The 17,690-nt window shown below is 48.4% G+C and overlaps 1 protein-coding gene across 2 annotated transcripts in view; it reads left to right on the forward strand.

Moving 5' to 3' along the window:
- The window catches only part of LOC311587586 (nuclear envelope pore membrane protein POM 121-like), a 27,223-nt gene continuing 9,533 nt past the window's right edge, over positions 1–17,690 (forward strand). Inside the window, exons 1-5 of one of the 2 annotated variants that reach the window (XM_084764563.1) lie at positions 1–162; positions 11,162–11,377; positions 11,837–11,992; positions 14,772–14,855; positions 16,262–16,433. In XM_084764563.1, coding sequence (XP_084620689.1) covers positions 11,313–11,377; positions 11,837–11,992; positions 14,772–14,855; positions 16,262–16,433 — 477 coding nt within the window. In that variant the 5' untranslated portion in view covers positions 1–162; positions 11,162–11,312. Of the gene's footprint in view, positions 163–9,200; positions 9,816–11,161; positions 11,378–11,836; positions 11,993–14,771; positions 14,856–16,261; positions 16,434–17,690 lie in introns of those variants that run through there. The other variant, XM_084764562.1, reaches the window with a different exon arrangement.

The raw sequence follows: 17,690 nt of genomic DNA on the forward strand, positions 1-17,690 counted from the left end.
TGTTGGGACCACGAGGTCTCTGGCTTCTCGGACTTTCTCGCACTGATTTAGAGATGCGGGCTGCTCTGCCCAGGGACAGCTGGCACAAGTCTTAGGCCCCAAGGCCCGCAGCTGGGGCCAGGCCACTGTCCATGTGGACCCGCCTGGACTTGGTGTTGTCTGGTAAGTCCCTGGTGCAGCCTTCTGGCCATCTAAGGCTTCTCTGTGTGCCAAGTTCAGCTGTGGGTGGGTCAACAACAGTCCACCTAGATGCCTTGATGGATGACAAGCATTTGTGCGCCGGAGTTTTGTAAGGGCCACATCACAATAAAAAGGCAGAGCCCAGGCTCAGGTAGTGGTGTCCACACTTAACCCTAGAACTTGAGAGACGGTGACAGTGGGAACAGAAGCTCAAGGCCAGCGAGGGATACCTGAGACTCTGTCAGGACGAGAGAGGATCTGAGTGTGGGGCACAGCGTGGAAGTGGAGACAGAATCAGGAATTCAAGGGCAGCTTCGGCTACATAGGCAGTCTGAGACCAGCCTGGGCTACGAAAAAGGGGCGGGGGCTGGAGAGATGGGCTAACAATTTTCCATTGCAGATCTAAATCTGGTTCTCAGCAACCAAATCATAGGGTTCACAATCCTCCCGGAAACGCCATGTCCAGAGAATTGAATACCCACCCACTTTTGGATGTCTTCAGGCACCTGTACTCAAATGCATATATCTACACACACACACACACACACACACACACACACACACACACACGTAAATCTTTTTTTTTTTTTAAGGTAGGACTTATTTATTATGTATACAATGCTCTGCCTGCAGGTACAGATAACATCGTAGATGGTTGTGAGCCACCATGTGGGTGCTGGGAATTGAACTCAGAACCTCTGGAAGAGCAGACAGTGCTCTTAACCACCGAGCCATCTCTCCAGCCCCCCCCCCTTTTATTTTTTTTTTGGTTTTTTTGAGGCATGGTTTCTCTGTGTAGCCTTGGCTCTCCTCAACTCACTCTGTACACCAGCCTGGCCTCGAACTCACAAAGGTCTACCTGCCTCTGCCTCCCAAGTGCTGGGATTAAAGGCTTGCGCCACCACAACCAGCTTAAATAAATCTTTTTAAGAGAGAGCAAGCAAGCAAAAGCAAAAGAAAAAAAAAAAGTCGGCATGGCAGTACAGGTCTTTAATATTAGCACTGGGGAGTGTGAGGGAAGAGGTTCTAAAATTAAAGGCCAACCTGGCCTAAATAATAAAGCCATCTGAAAAACAAAACAGCAATAGGAGCCTTGGCAACAAACACCTTTTTTTTTTTTTTTTGGTTTTTCGAAACAGGGTCTCTCTGTGTAGCCTTGGCTGTCCTGGACTCGCTTTGTAGACCAGGCTGGCCTCGAACTCACAGCGATCCGCCTGCCTCTGCCTCCCGAGTGCTGGGATTAAAGGCGTGCGCCACCACGCCCGGCTTGCAACAAACACCTTTAATCCTAACACTCAGAGGCAAAAGCAAGCGGTTCCTGTGAGTTTGAGGCCAGCCTGCTTTACATAGTGAGTTCCAGGACAGCCTGTGTAGAGAGACCCTGTCTTAACTCCAATCCTTGCCCGCCCCCCCCAAAAACCCCCACTATAGGATATGATATAGCCCAAACTATCTTAGCCCATAATTTCCTTTGCCAATGTTTGTCTTTATTTCAAAATAGACATTTGGGCCTGGAGAGATGGCTTGTCCACTAAAAGCAGTTGCTGCTCTTGCAGAGGACCCAGGTTCGGTTCCCAGAACCCACAGGACAGCTCACAGCCATCTCTAACTCCAGTTCCAGGAGATGTGACACCCTCTTCTGGCCTCAGGGGGGTACCAGGCACACATATAGTGCATATATATGATTGCAAGAAAACGCTGATATACATTATAAATTAATAAAAGGGTTTTGTTCTGTTTTAAGATGGTGCTCATTATGGGTGTGGTGACACACACCTTTATTCCCAGCACTCTGCAGGCAGAGGCAGGAGTGTCCTTGTGAGTTCAAGGTTAACCACACCTACATAGCAAGTTTCAGGCCAGCCAAGGCTGTAGATAGATCTTGTCTCAAAAAAAAAAAAAAAATCCAAAGTAATGTACTAAGAAGTGAAGGATGGGATTAGCTGTTAATACGTAGTTGATTGCCAGGCGTGGTGGCGCACACCTTTAATGCCAGCCCTTGGGAGGCAGAAGCAGGCAGATCTATGAGTTCCAGGCCAGCCTGGTCTACAAAGTGAGTCTAGGACAGCCAGGGCTACACAGAGAAACCCTGTCCTGAAAAAAAAAAAAAAAGGTTGACCTTGTATTGAGTTCAGTTCCCAACACCCACATGGCAGCTCATAATATCTTTTTTTATAACTTCAGTCTCAAGGGATTTGAGGCCTTCTGACCTTTTAAGGGCACCAGGCATGTGTGTGGTGTGCATACATACATGCAGGCAAAACCCACCACCACCACCACCACTAACAACAACAAAACACATGTAAAGTAATAAAATGAACTTAAAAAATATTTTTTTAATTTATTATATACAGTGTTCTCTTTGCATGTACACCTGCAGGCCAGAAGAGGGCACCGGATCTCATTATAGATGGCTTTGAGCGACCATGTGGTTGCTGGGAATTGAACTCAGGATCTTTGGAAGAGCAGACAGTGCTCTTAACCTTCGAGCCATCTCTCCAGCCCATAAAAATGAACTTTTAAAAAGTGCGCTATAAAAACTAACCATCAACTGGCATTGTAAAGTTCTGGGAATAAAACTAAATAGCTTTATAGAGGTTAGTTTCCATGTGGTGTTTTGGTTTTTTGAGACATGGTTTCTCTGTGTAGCCTTGGCTGTCCTGAACTCACTATGTAGACCAGGCTGGCCTTGAACTCACAGAGATCCACCTGCCTCTGCCTCCCCAGTGCTGGGACTAAAGGCCTGCACCACCATGCCCAACTGAGACCCTGTCTTTAAAATCAAAATGAATAAAATGAGTTCTAGGACAGCCAGGGCTACAGGGAGAAACCCTGTGTTAAAAAAAAATCACACATTTGCATGTGTGCCTATACACAGGTAATAAGCAAACAATAAATGTATTTACTTTTAAATGTATGTTAAGAAGTGGGACAGATGAAGGGCTCTCGTGGCCCTCAGTCCATGTTAGGGTACTGGTAGATATGAGTTTAGGTTTTAGATGGACCAAGGGTAGATAGCTATATGTAATTAAAAGCAGGGTGGGGTCTGGTTGATCACTGCCTGAGCTCTGCTTCGGCCACGTGGCCTGAAGAAACCCTAGGTGCTTGAAGGGACCAGCAGGCTCTCAGGAGAGGACTGTGACTGCTCCAGGAGCCACCTCTCTGTGGTCAATTAGTGCCCCCTAGTGGCGAGCAATGGCATCTTCCTTGGATGCTCAGCTGTCCTGGAGTCCCAGGTAGTTCCAATTTAAGAGTCAACTATGACCTTTAGGAATCTTTCAGGGGTCTGAAGCACTAAAACGCCAAAACGTCGACAGATGCCTAAGTTCATCCTTTTTGGAGGGGAGTGACACAGACATTAGCTTGAGTGACTAACAACCTCCATGCAGAGGTAAGGAGACGACTGGACAAAGGAAGACACACAAAAAGGAGGCTTCTGGGTTTTGTTTGTTTGGTTGGTTGTTGGTTTGGTCTGTTTTTCTGTTTCTTTGTTTGTTTGTTTTCTTTATTTTGTTAGCCTTGGCTGTCCTGGACTCGCTTTGTAGACCAGGCTGTCCTCAAACTCACAGCTATACCTGTGCCTCTGCCTCCCTAGTGCTGAGATTAAAGGCGTGTGCCATCACACCTGGCCTTGTTTCTTTGGTTTTTTTTTTTTCTAGACATGTTTCTCTGCATAGCTCTGGTTGTCCTGGAACTAACTCACACTGTAGACCAGGCTAGCCTCAAACACAGAGATCCTCCTTCCCTCTGCCTCTCAAGTTCTGGGATTAAAGATGTGAGAATAAATAAATAAATAAATAAATTAATTAATTAATTAATTTTTTAAAATGTGAGCCAGTCCTCCTGGATGTCTGCTTCTATTAAAAAGAAAAAGAAAAAGGGCTGGGTGTGGTGGCGCATGCCTGTAATCCCAGCACTAGGGAAGCAGAGACAGGCAGATGGATCACTGTGAGTTCGAGGCCAGCCTGGTCTACACAGTGAGTCCAGGACAGCCAAGGCTACACAGAAAACCTCTGTCTTGAAAAAATATTTTAAAAAGATAAAGAAAAAGAAAAAAGAGGGGGCTGGAGAGATGGCTCAGAGGTTAAGAGCACTGACTACTCTTTCCAAAGGTCCTGAGTTCAATTTCCAGCAACCACATGGTGGCTCACAACCATCTATAAAGTGATCTGATGCCCTTAACTGAGCTGCTTGCAGAATACTGTATACATAATAAATCTTTTACAAAAAAAAGTGTGCATACGTATGTGCGTGTGTGCATGTGTAAAGTCACTTGGGTCACAGCACACATGTGGAAGTCAGTACACTGTGTGTGTGTGTGTGTGTGTGGTTTTTCCAGACAGAGTTTCTCTGTGTAGCCTTGTAGCCTTGGCTGCCCTAGACTCACTTTGTAGATCAGGCTGGCCTCGAACTCACAGCATTCCACCTGCCTCTGCCTCCCAAGTGTGCCACCTCGCCCGGCTAGTCAGCAGACGTTTAGGACTTGGTTGTTGCCTTCTTCCATGTGGGGTTGACCTCAGGTCACAGGCCACTGGTACTTCCAGCTGCTGAGCCATCTGTCTCCCTACCCTTGCCTACTTGAATTGTGGGTTTGAAGAGAAGAGTGGGTGGTTTATAGTTCCAAATGCTTGTTACACTATCACAGCATCTCCTTGCCTTGTTTATCTGAGAATGGCTCGGTTTCTTGCTCACTTTTGGTTTTTCAGACAGGGTGCTCCTGTTCCTGTAGGGAAGGCTAGCCTCAAACTCAACTATGTCATCGAGGATGACTTTGACCTTCTGATCTGCCTGCCTCCGTCTCCCAAGTGTTGGGATTATAAGTGTGGATCACCACAGCCTGGCCGATGGATGGAAATTTCATCCTTTGAAACTTCAGACAGCAGGAATCTGACCCACCTATCTTGGTGTGAGCCCAACGCCCACCAAATTTGCCTTTTACATAAACTAGAGGTGACATCACAATTGAAGGGTATGACAACCATCACCACTGTGTGAGGAGGGAGGGCTTATCCTGTGTCAGAGGTGCTTGTACACACACTTGACACACAAGTACGTACACACACACACACACACACACACACACACACACACACACACAAGAAAGAAAGGAGAAAGAAGGAAGTGGATGCACCCATGCCAAAAGGCCATGCCTGTAGTTCTAGCACAGATTTACCCAAGCAATAAAGTAGCAATATTCGCTACAAAGCAATGGGCTTGGGGGAGGGTTGGGGGGGTGTCGGAGCATGCCCTGTGTCCTTAGTCCCACCCTTTGTGTAAAAGCAGCAAATGGCTCAGAACAGGGAGGCTGGAGGACACAGCAGTAGCCAATCACTGCACCTTTCAAACCTCTGGATGTGTCACAACCTTGCCAGTGTGTTTGATGTCTGTCCCCCAGAAGGGAAAACCCGCACTTGAGGTAGGCCGCAGTAGCCCTTACACCAGTGACCCCAGGACTTGGGAGACAGACACAGGAGGTCAGGAATTTAGTGTAACCTCAGCTACACAGTGAAGCCAGCCTGAGCTGCACTGGACTCTGAGTCAAAAGCCCTGAAAACTGGGCTAGAGAGATGGCTCCGCGCCTCAGAGCACTAGTTCTTGTGGAGAACCCAGGTGTGATTCCCAGGAGAGGACCCAGGTGTGATTCCCAGCAGTGCTGGGCATGGTGGTGCACACCTTTAATCCCAGCACTTGGGAGGCAGAGGCAGGTGGATTGATGTTAGGTTGAGGCCATCCTGGTCTGCAAAGCAAGTCCAGGACAGCCAGTGCTACACAGAGAAACCCTGTCTCAAAAAAAAAAAAACAAAACCCTGAAACCAAACCAACCAAACAAACAAAAAACAACAAAACAACAAACCCAAAACAAAACACCCACACACATAAAATAGATAATGTGGGTGCTGGAGAGATGGCTCAGAGGTTAAGAGCACTGGCTGCTCTTCCAAAGGCCCTGAGTTCAATACCCACATGGTGGCTCACAACCATCTATGATGTGATCTGATGCCCTCTTCTGACATGCAGGTGTACATGCAGGCAGAGCATTGTATACATAATAATAAATAAGTCTTTTTTAAAAAATGCTCAAAAAGAAAAAAATTTAAGAACCAAATCTGTCTACTCATCTCCAGATAAAGTAAGAGACGTTGGGAGAGAATCATGGGGCCATGGGTTCCCTTCCTCTGCCTGCTCCCTGCAGAATGCCCTGGGAAGCCCTGGATGGAGGGAGGCCCAACAAGGCATAGCAAGCACACAGGGCAGGTGGGGAGAGCCAGCAAGACAACAGCCAGACGCATCACAGCCCTGCATTCTTTTCAAAAACTTATGCTGGGCGTAGTTGCCCCCACCCTTAACTCCAGCACTCGGGAGGCAGAGGCAGCTAGAGCCCTCTCAGTTCGAGGCCAGCCTGGTCTACATAGTGAATTCCAGGACCAAGCTACATAGTAAGAGCCTGTCTGGAAAAGAGAAAAAGACTGTTGTTGTTGTGTGTGTGCGTGATGTGTAGGTCAGAAGACAACTTTGTGGAATTGGTCCTCTCCTTTCACCTGGGTGTGTGTCCTAGGAAACCCAAGCATGGCCCTCGCATGGTAAATTCCTTTACCCACTGAGCCATCTGTCTGCCCTCCACCCTGCAGTCTTGCCTTCAACTCAGAACAGTGACTGGCAGCACTTTCTCCATGACAGCCGGATTTGAAGGAGTCAGGATCTCATGTCAAGAGTCAGAGTCAGGACTGGGACACAGCTTAGCAGTAGTGAGCAACACACATGCATAATGCACACATGCATGTGCACACAGATATGTGTGCAGTCACACACACTGGCATGTTAGCACAGGAGCATGCACTCACTCACAAAAGGTATATCTTAAAAACCAGTGCTGACCAATGGGCATGACGCACACCTGTAATCCCAGCACTTGGGAGGCAGAGACAGGCTGATCGCTGTGAGTTTAAGGCCAGCCTGGTCTACAAAGCAAGTCCAGGACAGTCAAGGCTACACAGAGAAACCCTGTCAGGAAATACCAACAAAACAAAACAAAAACCACCACCAACAAAAAAAACCAAAAATGAAACTGGCTTGCAGGCAACATCTACTTCATGAGTGTGAGGACCTGAGTTCAATTCTCAGCGCCTACATAAAGGTGTGCGGGGTGTGGTGACGCACACCTTTAATCCTAGTACTCGGGAGGCAGAGGCAGACAGATCGCTGTGAGTTCAAGGCCAGCCTGATCTGGTCTACAAAGCGAGTTCAAGACAGCCAAGGCTGCACAGAGAAACCCTGTCTCGAAAAACCAAAACAAACAACCAAACAACAACAAAACCCCAAAACCAGAAACCAGAAAACCCGGACAAGCCTGGGGCTGCCCTCTAGTGGCAGCTGCGCAATAAATCTCTACTGGATTACACCTCAGAAACTAAGAGAAAGACCATCCTGACTCTCGACAGTAATCAGCGCCCACCCTGTTCATGGTCATTTACCAGTTCTGCTCATATTTATTAACAAACTACCTCATTTCTCTCTCTCTCTTTTTTTTTTGTTGTTGTTTTGAGACAGTTTCTCTGTGTAGCTTTGGCCATCCTGGACTCACTTTGTAGACCAGTCTGGCCTCGAACTCACAGAGATCTGCCTGCCTCTGGCTCCCGAGTGCTGGGATTAAAGGCGTGCACCACCACGCCCGGCTCATTTCTCTCTCTTGCTTTGCCTGGTCTTACCTTCCTCTTGATCTTGATTGTGGAGAAACAGCTTTCTTTCTTTCTTTCTTTCTTTCTGTTTTTCTTTCCTTCTTTTTCCCAGTGAGAAACAGTGTTCAATCTCTCATCCTCAAAAAATAACAGTGGACTAGGACAATGGACCCGTTCGTAGAGCGCTTGCTGTGCAAACACAGGGACCTAAGCTTAGAACTCCAGCATCAGCGTAAAGCCTGGCACAGCAGCCAAAACCTGTAATCCTAGCGCTGAAGTAGACACAAAAACCACACACATCTTGGGTCTTTTTGACCAGCCAGCCTAACCAAGTTGGTGAGCTCTGGGTTCAGTGAGAGACTGTGTCAAAAAAAATAAAGTGTAGTGTAATTGACACTTGCCCTAGACCTCTGCCCTCCATGCATGTATATATGCATTCCTACAGGCTTGCACACACGTGCGTGCATACACAAAAGAGTAAGTCGGATATGTTAGCACACGAATCACGGTATGCATTCAGGCAAAACACGTAAGAAAACAAGTCAATGTATTTATTTATTGAGACAGGGTCTCGTAATGTAGCTCTGGCTGACGTGGAATTTGCAGTATAGACCTTGCTGGGATTAACGGTGAGCCTTCACGCCAGGCCTGATTGGCTTATTCTATACAGAGTTTTATTGATCGGGTTTTGTTTTGTTTGGGGGGGGGGGGTTCTGGAACTCACGATTGTCTGACTGCCTTCACCTCCCAAACGTCCCTGCCACTACTTTGTGTCACTACTTTGTGCCTTGATTTGTTATGTATTCAGTGCTCTGCCTGCATGTATACCTGTATTCCAGAAGAGGGCACCAGATCTCATTATAGATGGTTGTGAGCCACCATGTGGTTGCTGGGAATTGAACTCAGGACCTCTGGAAGAGCAGCCAGTGCTCTTAACCTCTGAGCCATCTCTCCAGCCCCCATGCCTTGATTTCTAATGCGGCTCTAACGCAGTCCACTAGGGAAAACCTCGAGTGTTAGAACCAGCTATAAAATGGGTTGTGCTTTTTGGTGGTTGTTTTCTTGTTTTTTAAAAGTTTTTTGTTTTGAGACAGGATTTATGTCCCTATGCAGCCCCGGCTGTCCTAGAACTCTCTTTGTGAAGCAGGCTGGCCTCAAGCTCACAGAGACCCTCCTGCCTCTGCCTCCTGCGTCCTGAGATTAATGGCCTGCGCCACCACGCCTACTCAAGCCATAGTTTTAGAAAATAAGGGTCTCGCGCGCTGTTCGCCAAGCCGCAGCATTTCCCCTTTTCACCCGGCGCGCCGCGTCGGGGAGAGTGACGTAAGCGGCGGCGCGCGGCGCGGTGTACCCTGGGATATTTAAGTCCGCCCCGCGGCGCGGAGCCGCGATGTCTCCGGCGGCTTCGGCGGCTGGCGGAGGCGAGCGGCGGCGGCCCCCGTTGGGCTTACGGGAGGGCCGGGGCCGGACCCGCGGCTGCGGAGGACCAGCGGGCGCCGCGGCAGTCGGCCTAGCGCTGCTCGGCCTAGCTCTCTACCTAGTGCCCGCGGCGGCCGCGCTGGCCTGGCTGGCCGTGGGGGCGAGCGCGGCCTGGTGGGGCCTGAGCCGCGAACCCCGTGGCCCGCGGGGCCTGTCCTCGTTCGTGCGTGACTCCCGCCGTCACCCGCGGCCCGCGCTCACCGCTTCGCCGCCTCCGGCCAAGTCGGCTGTCAACGGTAGCCTCTGTGAGCCCCGCAGCCCGCCTGGAGGCCCCGACTCCGCCGAGCTCCTACTCATGGGCAGCTACCTGGGCAAGCCCGGCCCGCCCCAGCCTGCCATCGCTCAGGACCCTAGGGACAGGTCGGGCCGCCGCCCACCCTCCCGCTCCCCGCCGCCGGCATCGGCGGCTGAGCGCGTCCACCACGTCTATCCCGCGCTCCCCACCCCGCTTTTGCGATCCTCCCGGAGGCTGCCCCACCGGTAAGCCACGGCGATCTTCCCAAGGTCTCTCTGCAGCTGCGGCTTCAACCTAGTGCTCAACCTGGAAATTCGATTTTCTCTTCCCTTTTTCTTTACTTTGCCTTTTCCCTTTTCTTTCTCTTTATCCTTCCCCTCCCCCCCCCCTTTTCTCGTTCTCTATTGCTCTCCTGTTTCTCTTTTGAAGGTAGGGTGTTTGGTGGCCCAAGCTGTTTAGATGTTTGTGCTCAAACTCTATCTGTGGTTGAGGCTGTCCTCAAACTCCATCCTCCTGCCTCCGCCGTCTGGATGTGGATGGAGTTCAAGGACAGGATTACAGGTTTGCACCATCACACCAAGTTGTATGGCACTTGGATGGAACCCACAGCTTCATTCATAGTAGGCGCCCGGTCCCTAGCCTTTGGGTTTGGGTTTTTTTGGTTTGGAGACAGGGTCTCAAGTAGCTTATGCTGTGCCTTGAGCTCACGGTGTAGGTGAGGATGACTTTGGACTGCTCGCTCTCCTGCCTCCTGTAGGTGTGCTCCATCACACTTAGCCTAGATTCTGGATAAAAGCATCTTTAAAAAATTGCATAAGCATGTGGAGTTCATTGGACCGCTTGCTGGAGTCACTTTTCTCCGTCTGCCATGTGGGTACCTGAGATTGATCTCAGGTTCTCAGGCTTGGTAGGAAGCACCCTTACCAACTCAGCCGCTTCACTGGCCCTAATGAGTGGCCTTAGTTGAGGTGAATACTCGTTAGTTTGGCGGCTTTGGCTTCGTATTGGTGATTTAGTGCAGACAAAAAACATCTCTACAGCCTGGCGTGGTGGTGCACACCTTTAATCCCAGCACTCGGGAGACAGAGGCAGGCGGATCGCTGTGAGTTCAAAGCCAGCCTGGTTTACAAAGTGAGTCCAGGACAGTCAAGGCTGCACAGAGAAACCTTGTCTCAAAAACAAAACAAAAAGCTATCTCTACATACCCGAGCTGCTTTTCTTCTGAAGTACCTGTGGGGGAGTGATTTTCAGTTTCCCTCTTAATTTGTTGAAGCCTGGGGTAGAGATAGCCATTAAACAACTGATATTAGCTGGGCCGTGGTGGGGCCTTTAATCGCAGCGCTTGGGAGGCACAGGCAGGCGGATCACTGTGAGTTCGAGGCTAGCCTGGTCTACAAAGTGAGTCCCAGGACAGCCACGGCTACACAGAGAAAACCTGCCTTGACCCACTACCCGCCCCCCCCCCCAAAAAAAAAAGAGAGAGAGAGGTTAATTTTCTTTGTAAAAGAAATGTTAATGCCTCAGTTGAGTGTCAGTTGAATTTGATGTTCTTTTAAGATTCTGGTTCCAGCATGTGTCTCCTGTTGTACAGAGACTGTGGGCCTCTATCCAGTCGGTTTGTCATAACACCCCGAAGACGATATCCCATTCAGCAGGCCCAGTATTCCTTGCTTGGGGCGCTGCCAACGGTGTGCTGGAATGGTGGGCACAAGAAGGCCGTGCTGTCTGCACGGAACTCCAGGATGGTGCGCAGCCCAGTGACAGTGAGGATTGCCCCTCCAGACAGCAAGCTGCTTCAGTCACCAATGTGAGTGTGCGCGTGTGTGCGTCAGTCGTGGTCCTTCCGTCTAGCTGAGCAAGCCCCAGCTGTGTTTCTTCCCTTGGAGCTGAGTTTACAGGGGTGTGCAGGATGCCTCGATTATTGTGTGGGTTCTGGCATCTGAACTCCAGTCCTCCTTCATGATTGTGCAACTCTTAATGACTGAGCCATTTACACACACACACACACACACACACACACACACACACCATCCATAGACCAGGCTAGCCTGAAATTACTGTGTAGCTCAAGCTGGCCCCACACTGAGGATGTCCCGCCTGTTTCTTACTGTTGGCATTATAGGCATAAGCCACGGTGCCTGCTTAATAACCATGATGGTTTTACCCACATGTGAGCTAAGGTCTTGCTTGTTGGTGTGCCTCTGATTTCTGTTCTGTACATGGGAGTGGAAACAGCCTGTTTCTAGAGTCTTGTCTTTCATCACAGGCCCGAGCAGATACTCAACACAACACTGTCTTCACCATCAAGTAATGCTCCAGACCCTTGTGCGAAGGAGACCGTGCTGACTGCCCTCAAGGAGAAGAAGAAAAGGGCAGTGGAGGAAGAACAGCTGCACCTCGATGGCCAGGAGAACAAGAGAAGGTAACGGTCTCAGTGGAGTGCTAACCGCCTTCCCAGGTGGATTCCAGAGGCTCTGTTGATTAGTGATGACCATGGAAATTTAGAGGCCAGCTTCAGTGTGAGCTTGGTAATAAGGCTCTACAACCCATGCTGGCCTTGAACTCCAAGTTCTTCCTGCCTCCCAAATGCTGGGACCCTCAACACGTGGGACTGGCCATCAGCCTCGGATGTGAATCTGTTAAGTTTTTATTTTCAAAAGTGAATGCACAAAAATCTTCCCCTCCAATTACATTAAGTGCACTAGTGTTCCTGAAAGAAGCACTTGTTCCCGAAAAGGAAAAGCATAGTAGGTCTGTTAGTGATGACCAGAACCAATTTTCTGTGCAGTATATGAGAGCTTAGTAGGAATGGAGAAAGCAATTCCCTCAGTGTGGAAAGGAAGCCTGCAGAGGCTCATTAGGAGATACAGGCCCTTTGTTTTTGTTTTCTTTTGTGGTCCTGGGATGGGACTTAGGGCCTGTTGCATGCTATGCAAGTGCTCACCCGCCAAGCCATAATCCCTAGTTCCTCACTGGAGGGTTCTAGGAAAGGCCTGTACCACTGAGACATACAACCAGTCCTCCTTTTTAAAAATTTTAATTCAACAAATGCTTATCAAAAAGCATTTGTGTGCCAGCCCCTACTTGCCCTCCTTATGGGACTTTTGAGGCAAACCAATTTGTGTGTGTCTGTGTGTGCGTGCGTGCGTATACATATATGCAAATACACACATGTATACATAGGTGTGTGTGTTTTCTGATTTTTCTCCCCGAGACAGGGTTTCTAGGTGTAGCCTTGGCTGTCCTGGACTCACTTTGTAGACCAGGCTGACCTCCAACTCACAGCGATCCTCCTGCCTCTGTCTCCCGAGTGATTGCTGGGATTGTTGGTGTGTGTCAACATGCCTGGCTTCTGATTATTTATTTGTTTGTTTGTTTATTTTGGTTTTTCGAGACAGGGTTTCTCTGTGTAGCCTTAGCTGTCCTGGACTTGCGTTGTAGACCAGGCTGGCCTCGACTGCCTCCCGAGTGCTGGGATTAAAGGCGTGTGCCACCATACCCAGCTTTTAAGATATGTTTAAGTGCTTGGTGCCCGAGGAGTTCAGAAATTTCAGAGCTTTTGAAACTGGAGTTTTGGATAATTTGGAGCCACCATGTGGATGCTGGGAGTTGACCCTGGGTCCTCCAAAAGAACAGCTAGTATTTTAAACTACGGAGCCATTTATCCATCCCCACCCAATTTCTGAAATTTTAAAATTAAGTTGTAATTATTTATTTGTAGGGGTTGGGTGTCAGGAGGGAGTACACACATGCCACAGAAGATACAAGGAGGCCAGAGAACAGCTTGGAGGAACTGGTTCTCTCCTTCCACCCAGTGGGCCCAGTATCTTTAAGTCATCAGGCTTGGTGACACGCACCCTACCCACACTGAACCATCTCTTCAACCCCCACTGCACTTTTCTGCCATGCAGGTATTTGACACAGGGTTTTGATCTGTAGCCCTGGCCTAGCACTTGCTGTCTAGCTCAGGCTGGCGTAGAACGTGAGGGCAACCTCCTCTCCGAGTGCCACTACTCCTGGCAGGACAACCTGTTTAGTGTAATTACAAGTTGTAAGTGTATGAGGGTTAGAAGCAATGAGGAGGCCTCTTGACACAGCGAGGAGGAGCTCTCTTAGGACTCACCATCCTCCCCTTTGCCTGGACTCCTTAGAGCTGGCGGGTTGTAAATTGACCGATTCTGATACTGGATGACAAAATGAAGCGAAGGGGTTCTGTTCCTGGCTTCTTTCCTGAGGCAGAGTTTTTGTAGCCCAGGCTGGCTTGACTGGAATTGCCATATTCCACACTAGTTAGGGAAAAGTTAATAAAAGGCACCTGTATGTGTGTGATAACGGGCATTTGAGGAGTTACATGTGTGCCGAGCAAGCAGTAGTGCAGATGCCCGTAATAAGCAGAGGTGGCAGCAGATGGCCAGGGAGGCGGGAGAAAATGACAGCCGTTGCACTCCAGGTAGGTGTCTCATGTTCCTCAGGGTAATTTTTCTTGGCCGTGGTGTATCTGTAGCTGAGGATTTGTTTGGTGTTGGTATTTAGCAGTGGTTGCTGGCACCATGTGTACATTCTTGTGTGTAATGTAGAGTTTCCTAACAGTGCTGGAGCATGGGGGATGTGAGCTACTATTGACCATGTAGCTAAATTTATGATTGTAATATCTTGATATGAAATAAGCCATTAAAAACTGATAAACCTGCCGGGCATGGTAGCTGGTACCTGTAGTCCCAGCTCTATGGAGGATGAGCTAGGAGGATTGGAAGTTCAAAGACAGCCTGGGGCTGTGTAATAAGTTCTAATGTTTTTAGGCAGAATAACAAAAACCTGGTTCAACTTTTTTTTTCCTTCTTGTGATGCACCAGAATAGGTGACACATTTTGAGCTCTTTCTTGCTCCTTAGTTAGCTGGACAATCTTAGAATAATGTACTTTCTAGAACTGAATGGTTTGAATGAAACAAACTTGTTGTTTAGCTTGAGACATTTACTCTATATAGAGATAGTGCTGGGCCCCAGGAATAAGAAGAAATGCTTTCATTTTTTTTTACAGTATTTACATGTTTATATGTGAGTGGGTTCACACATGGAGGTCAGCGCACAGCTTATGAGGGTCAGTTCTCTTGTTCTACCACGTGGGGTCCAGGGAATGCTTAAAGGACTTGGGGGGCCAGGCACTGTATTTCATGGAGGACTTTTTTTTGCTTTATCACAGGCGCCATGATAGCAGTGGGAGTGGCCATTCAGCATTCGAGCCCCTTGTGGCCAATGGAGGAGTCCCTGCTGCGTTTGTGCCTAAGTAAGTTAAATCCTTGGTAAGGAAATACTCACTGCTTAGCAAATGTACATTTTGACAGCTGGTACCCTGTCAGTTTTATTCTTTGCTCTTTGCATTGTGTCCAGTTTACACCCTTAAATCTGGAGGAATATTTTGGCTAATGTGCCACAACTAGATATTTTTCCTCCAATTTCTTTTCATGTTTTTTACTAATACGAGTGAAATACACAGAGAGGGTCCTTATTTGATGACATTATATGTATTGTGCTAATGTTGCGGTAATCTTTTTAGAATAAACACTCTTGACACCATGGGAGGAGAGGAGAGGAGATGCAGTCACTAGTGGACTGAAGCCAGGACAGCTCCTGAAAGTCCAAACCAAAACCACAGGCATTGAGAATAAGCAACTGAGATTTTACAGAAGTGTATGTGGCAGTTGGGTTGTTTTAAAGGCAATATTACAGTTGACAGCTATAAAGCCTTTGTGTTCAGGTTGCTCAGGGCAATGACTTGTTTCTCCAGGTCATTCTGTTCCAAGTAGCAAGTGAAGTGATGTTTACAAATGGGCAGTATTCCAGGTGTGGTGGCGCACACCTTTAATCCCAGCACTTGGGAGGCAGAGGCAGGCAGATGGCCAGCCTGGTCTACAGAGTGATTCCAGGCCAGCCAAGGCTACACAGAGAGACCCTGTCTTGCAAAAAAAAAAAAAAAAAGGAGGAGGAATGGGCAGTACAAGCAGTGCTCTAAGTCAACCACTAAATAAATCAATAGGTCAGTGTCTAGTAACTGCTCCTGTGTGTCTTACACTACTTCACTCACATGTTGTATTTGATCCTTCACAAAAGGATCACAAGGCTTCTACAGTGCATGAAATGTAATAGGAAACTTAAGGTAGAGACTGTTTCTACATTGGGTCTAGAATGCCCTGGAGGAAGTGTGGATGGACGGGACATAGGTTCCAGTATGGTAAAGGTTCTGAAGCCTTGCATTCAGCTCCTGTGCTGCACTGTGGGAGACATGCACACATGATGCGGACACCAAGATGTGAAGGGGCCTGAAACAGGTGACAGGTTGGTGGTGGTGAGGAGGCTTTGAAAGCTGCAGCCTAAGGATGGCCCCCCAAAACTAAAGCACTGTTGTGTGAAAGGAGCGGAACGGCTGGCTGGCCTTGCTGCAGGCAGGATGCACAGGTGACAGGAAGCACATTTTGCTGCAGGGTCAGTGAACTGGTTTGTGGTTAATGTGGGTTACCCTGGGAGATGACAAGGTGACCATCCTAGAGCAGGGTTAGGTAAAGGGACTGACAGAAAGGATTATGTGTGGCTGGTGCTTAGCTCTGATCTCCTCTGAACAGCTTTATTTAAGGATCATCGAGAGAAATCCTAGAACACACCTCAGTAGCATTTCTACTTTTTTCTTTCTCTTAGGCCCGGCTCCCTGAAGAGAAGCCTGGCTTCCCAGAGCTCAGATGACCACCTGAACAAACGGTCTCGCACCTCCTCCGTGAGCTCCCTCACTAGTACATGCACAGGAGGCATCCCCAGCTCCAGCCGCAATGCCATCACCAGCTCCTACAGCTCCACCCGTGGCATCTCACAGGTATGTCTTGGGGCCGAGAGCAGATGCTGCAGACCACCCTCTGTTGCCTGGCATTGGACCTGTCTCTAGGCTAACAGAAATAGAAAGCCTGAACTAGCAAATAAAGTCAGACATAGACCAGTGGGACTGAACAGAACCCAAGCCTGGTACAAATGAAGCTGTTACTGCACATGGACCAATGAAAAACAGTGCAGTGAGTGGTACTGATGCAGTGGGAAGGGTTTGCTCAGTTGGGAGTGTAGATGAGATTTATAGGCAGGTATTGAAACATGAAGCAGTTGCCATTCTGCTTTAGAGTTAGTTGTATCCACAGGCAGGGAAGCCAGGCAGCTCTGCCGTCAGGCAAGCCTGAGACTAAACACTGGCATCACACAAGGCGCTGCACAGGCTCGTGCGGGTAAGTCAGTCGTCCTTCTTGTTTGGTGGTGGTTTTTGAGACAAGGTCTCACGTGTTCCTGCCTGTCCTGAAGCTTGCTGTGCCTCTCAGGCTGGCCTTGAACCTCCTGCTGTTGCCTTCAAGTACTAGGATTTCAGACTTGAACCACTGTGCCCAGCTTGGTTTTTGTTTTTGTTTGTTTTTTGAGGCAGGATTTCTCTGTGTAGCCTTGGCTGTCCTGGACTCACTTTGTAGACCAGGCTGGCCTTGAACTCACAGTGATCCACCTGCCTCTGCCTCCAGAGTGCTGGGATTAAAGGTGTGCACCAACACATCTGGCCTGGCTTGTATTTTTTAATATGCATAAACTTTGTTAGAATGTCAGAATCTGCAAAAATGGAGGGTGTACTTTTTACTGTAGGTGATCCTTGTTGGAATATGTAATGAATATAAGTATTACCTTAAGTTTTTTTGTTCTTTTGATTTTTAAGATTTATTATTTTAGCCGGTCGTGGTGGCGCGTGCGCCTATAATCCCAGCACTCGGGAGGCAGAGGCAGGAGGATCGCTGTGAGTTTGAGGCCAGCCTGGTCTACAAAGTGAGTCCAGGACAGCCAGGGCTATACAGAGAGACCTTGTCTCGAAAAACAAGACAACAAACAAACAAACAAACAAAGATTTATTATTTTGTTGGGTGTTGTGGCATACTTTAACTTGAGACCAACCTGGTCTACTTAATGATTTGCAGCCAAGGCTATGCAGTGAGACATGGACTCAAAAAAGAAAAAAAAAATATTTTTTATTTATTCAAGCCTATGTAAATTTAGGGGCACCATATGTAACCAGGTGCCCACAGAGTCTAGAAAGTGTCCGATCTCCTAG

Source organism: Acomys minous (assembly GCF_964271855.1).
Source record: "Acomys minous genome assembly, chromosome: 16".
In the NCBI taxonomy this organism is placed as follows: Eukaryota; Metazoa; Chordata; class Mammalia; order Rodentia; family Muridae; genus Acomys; species Acomys minous.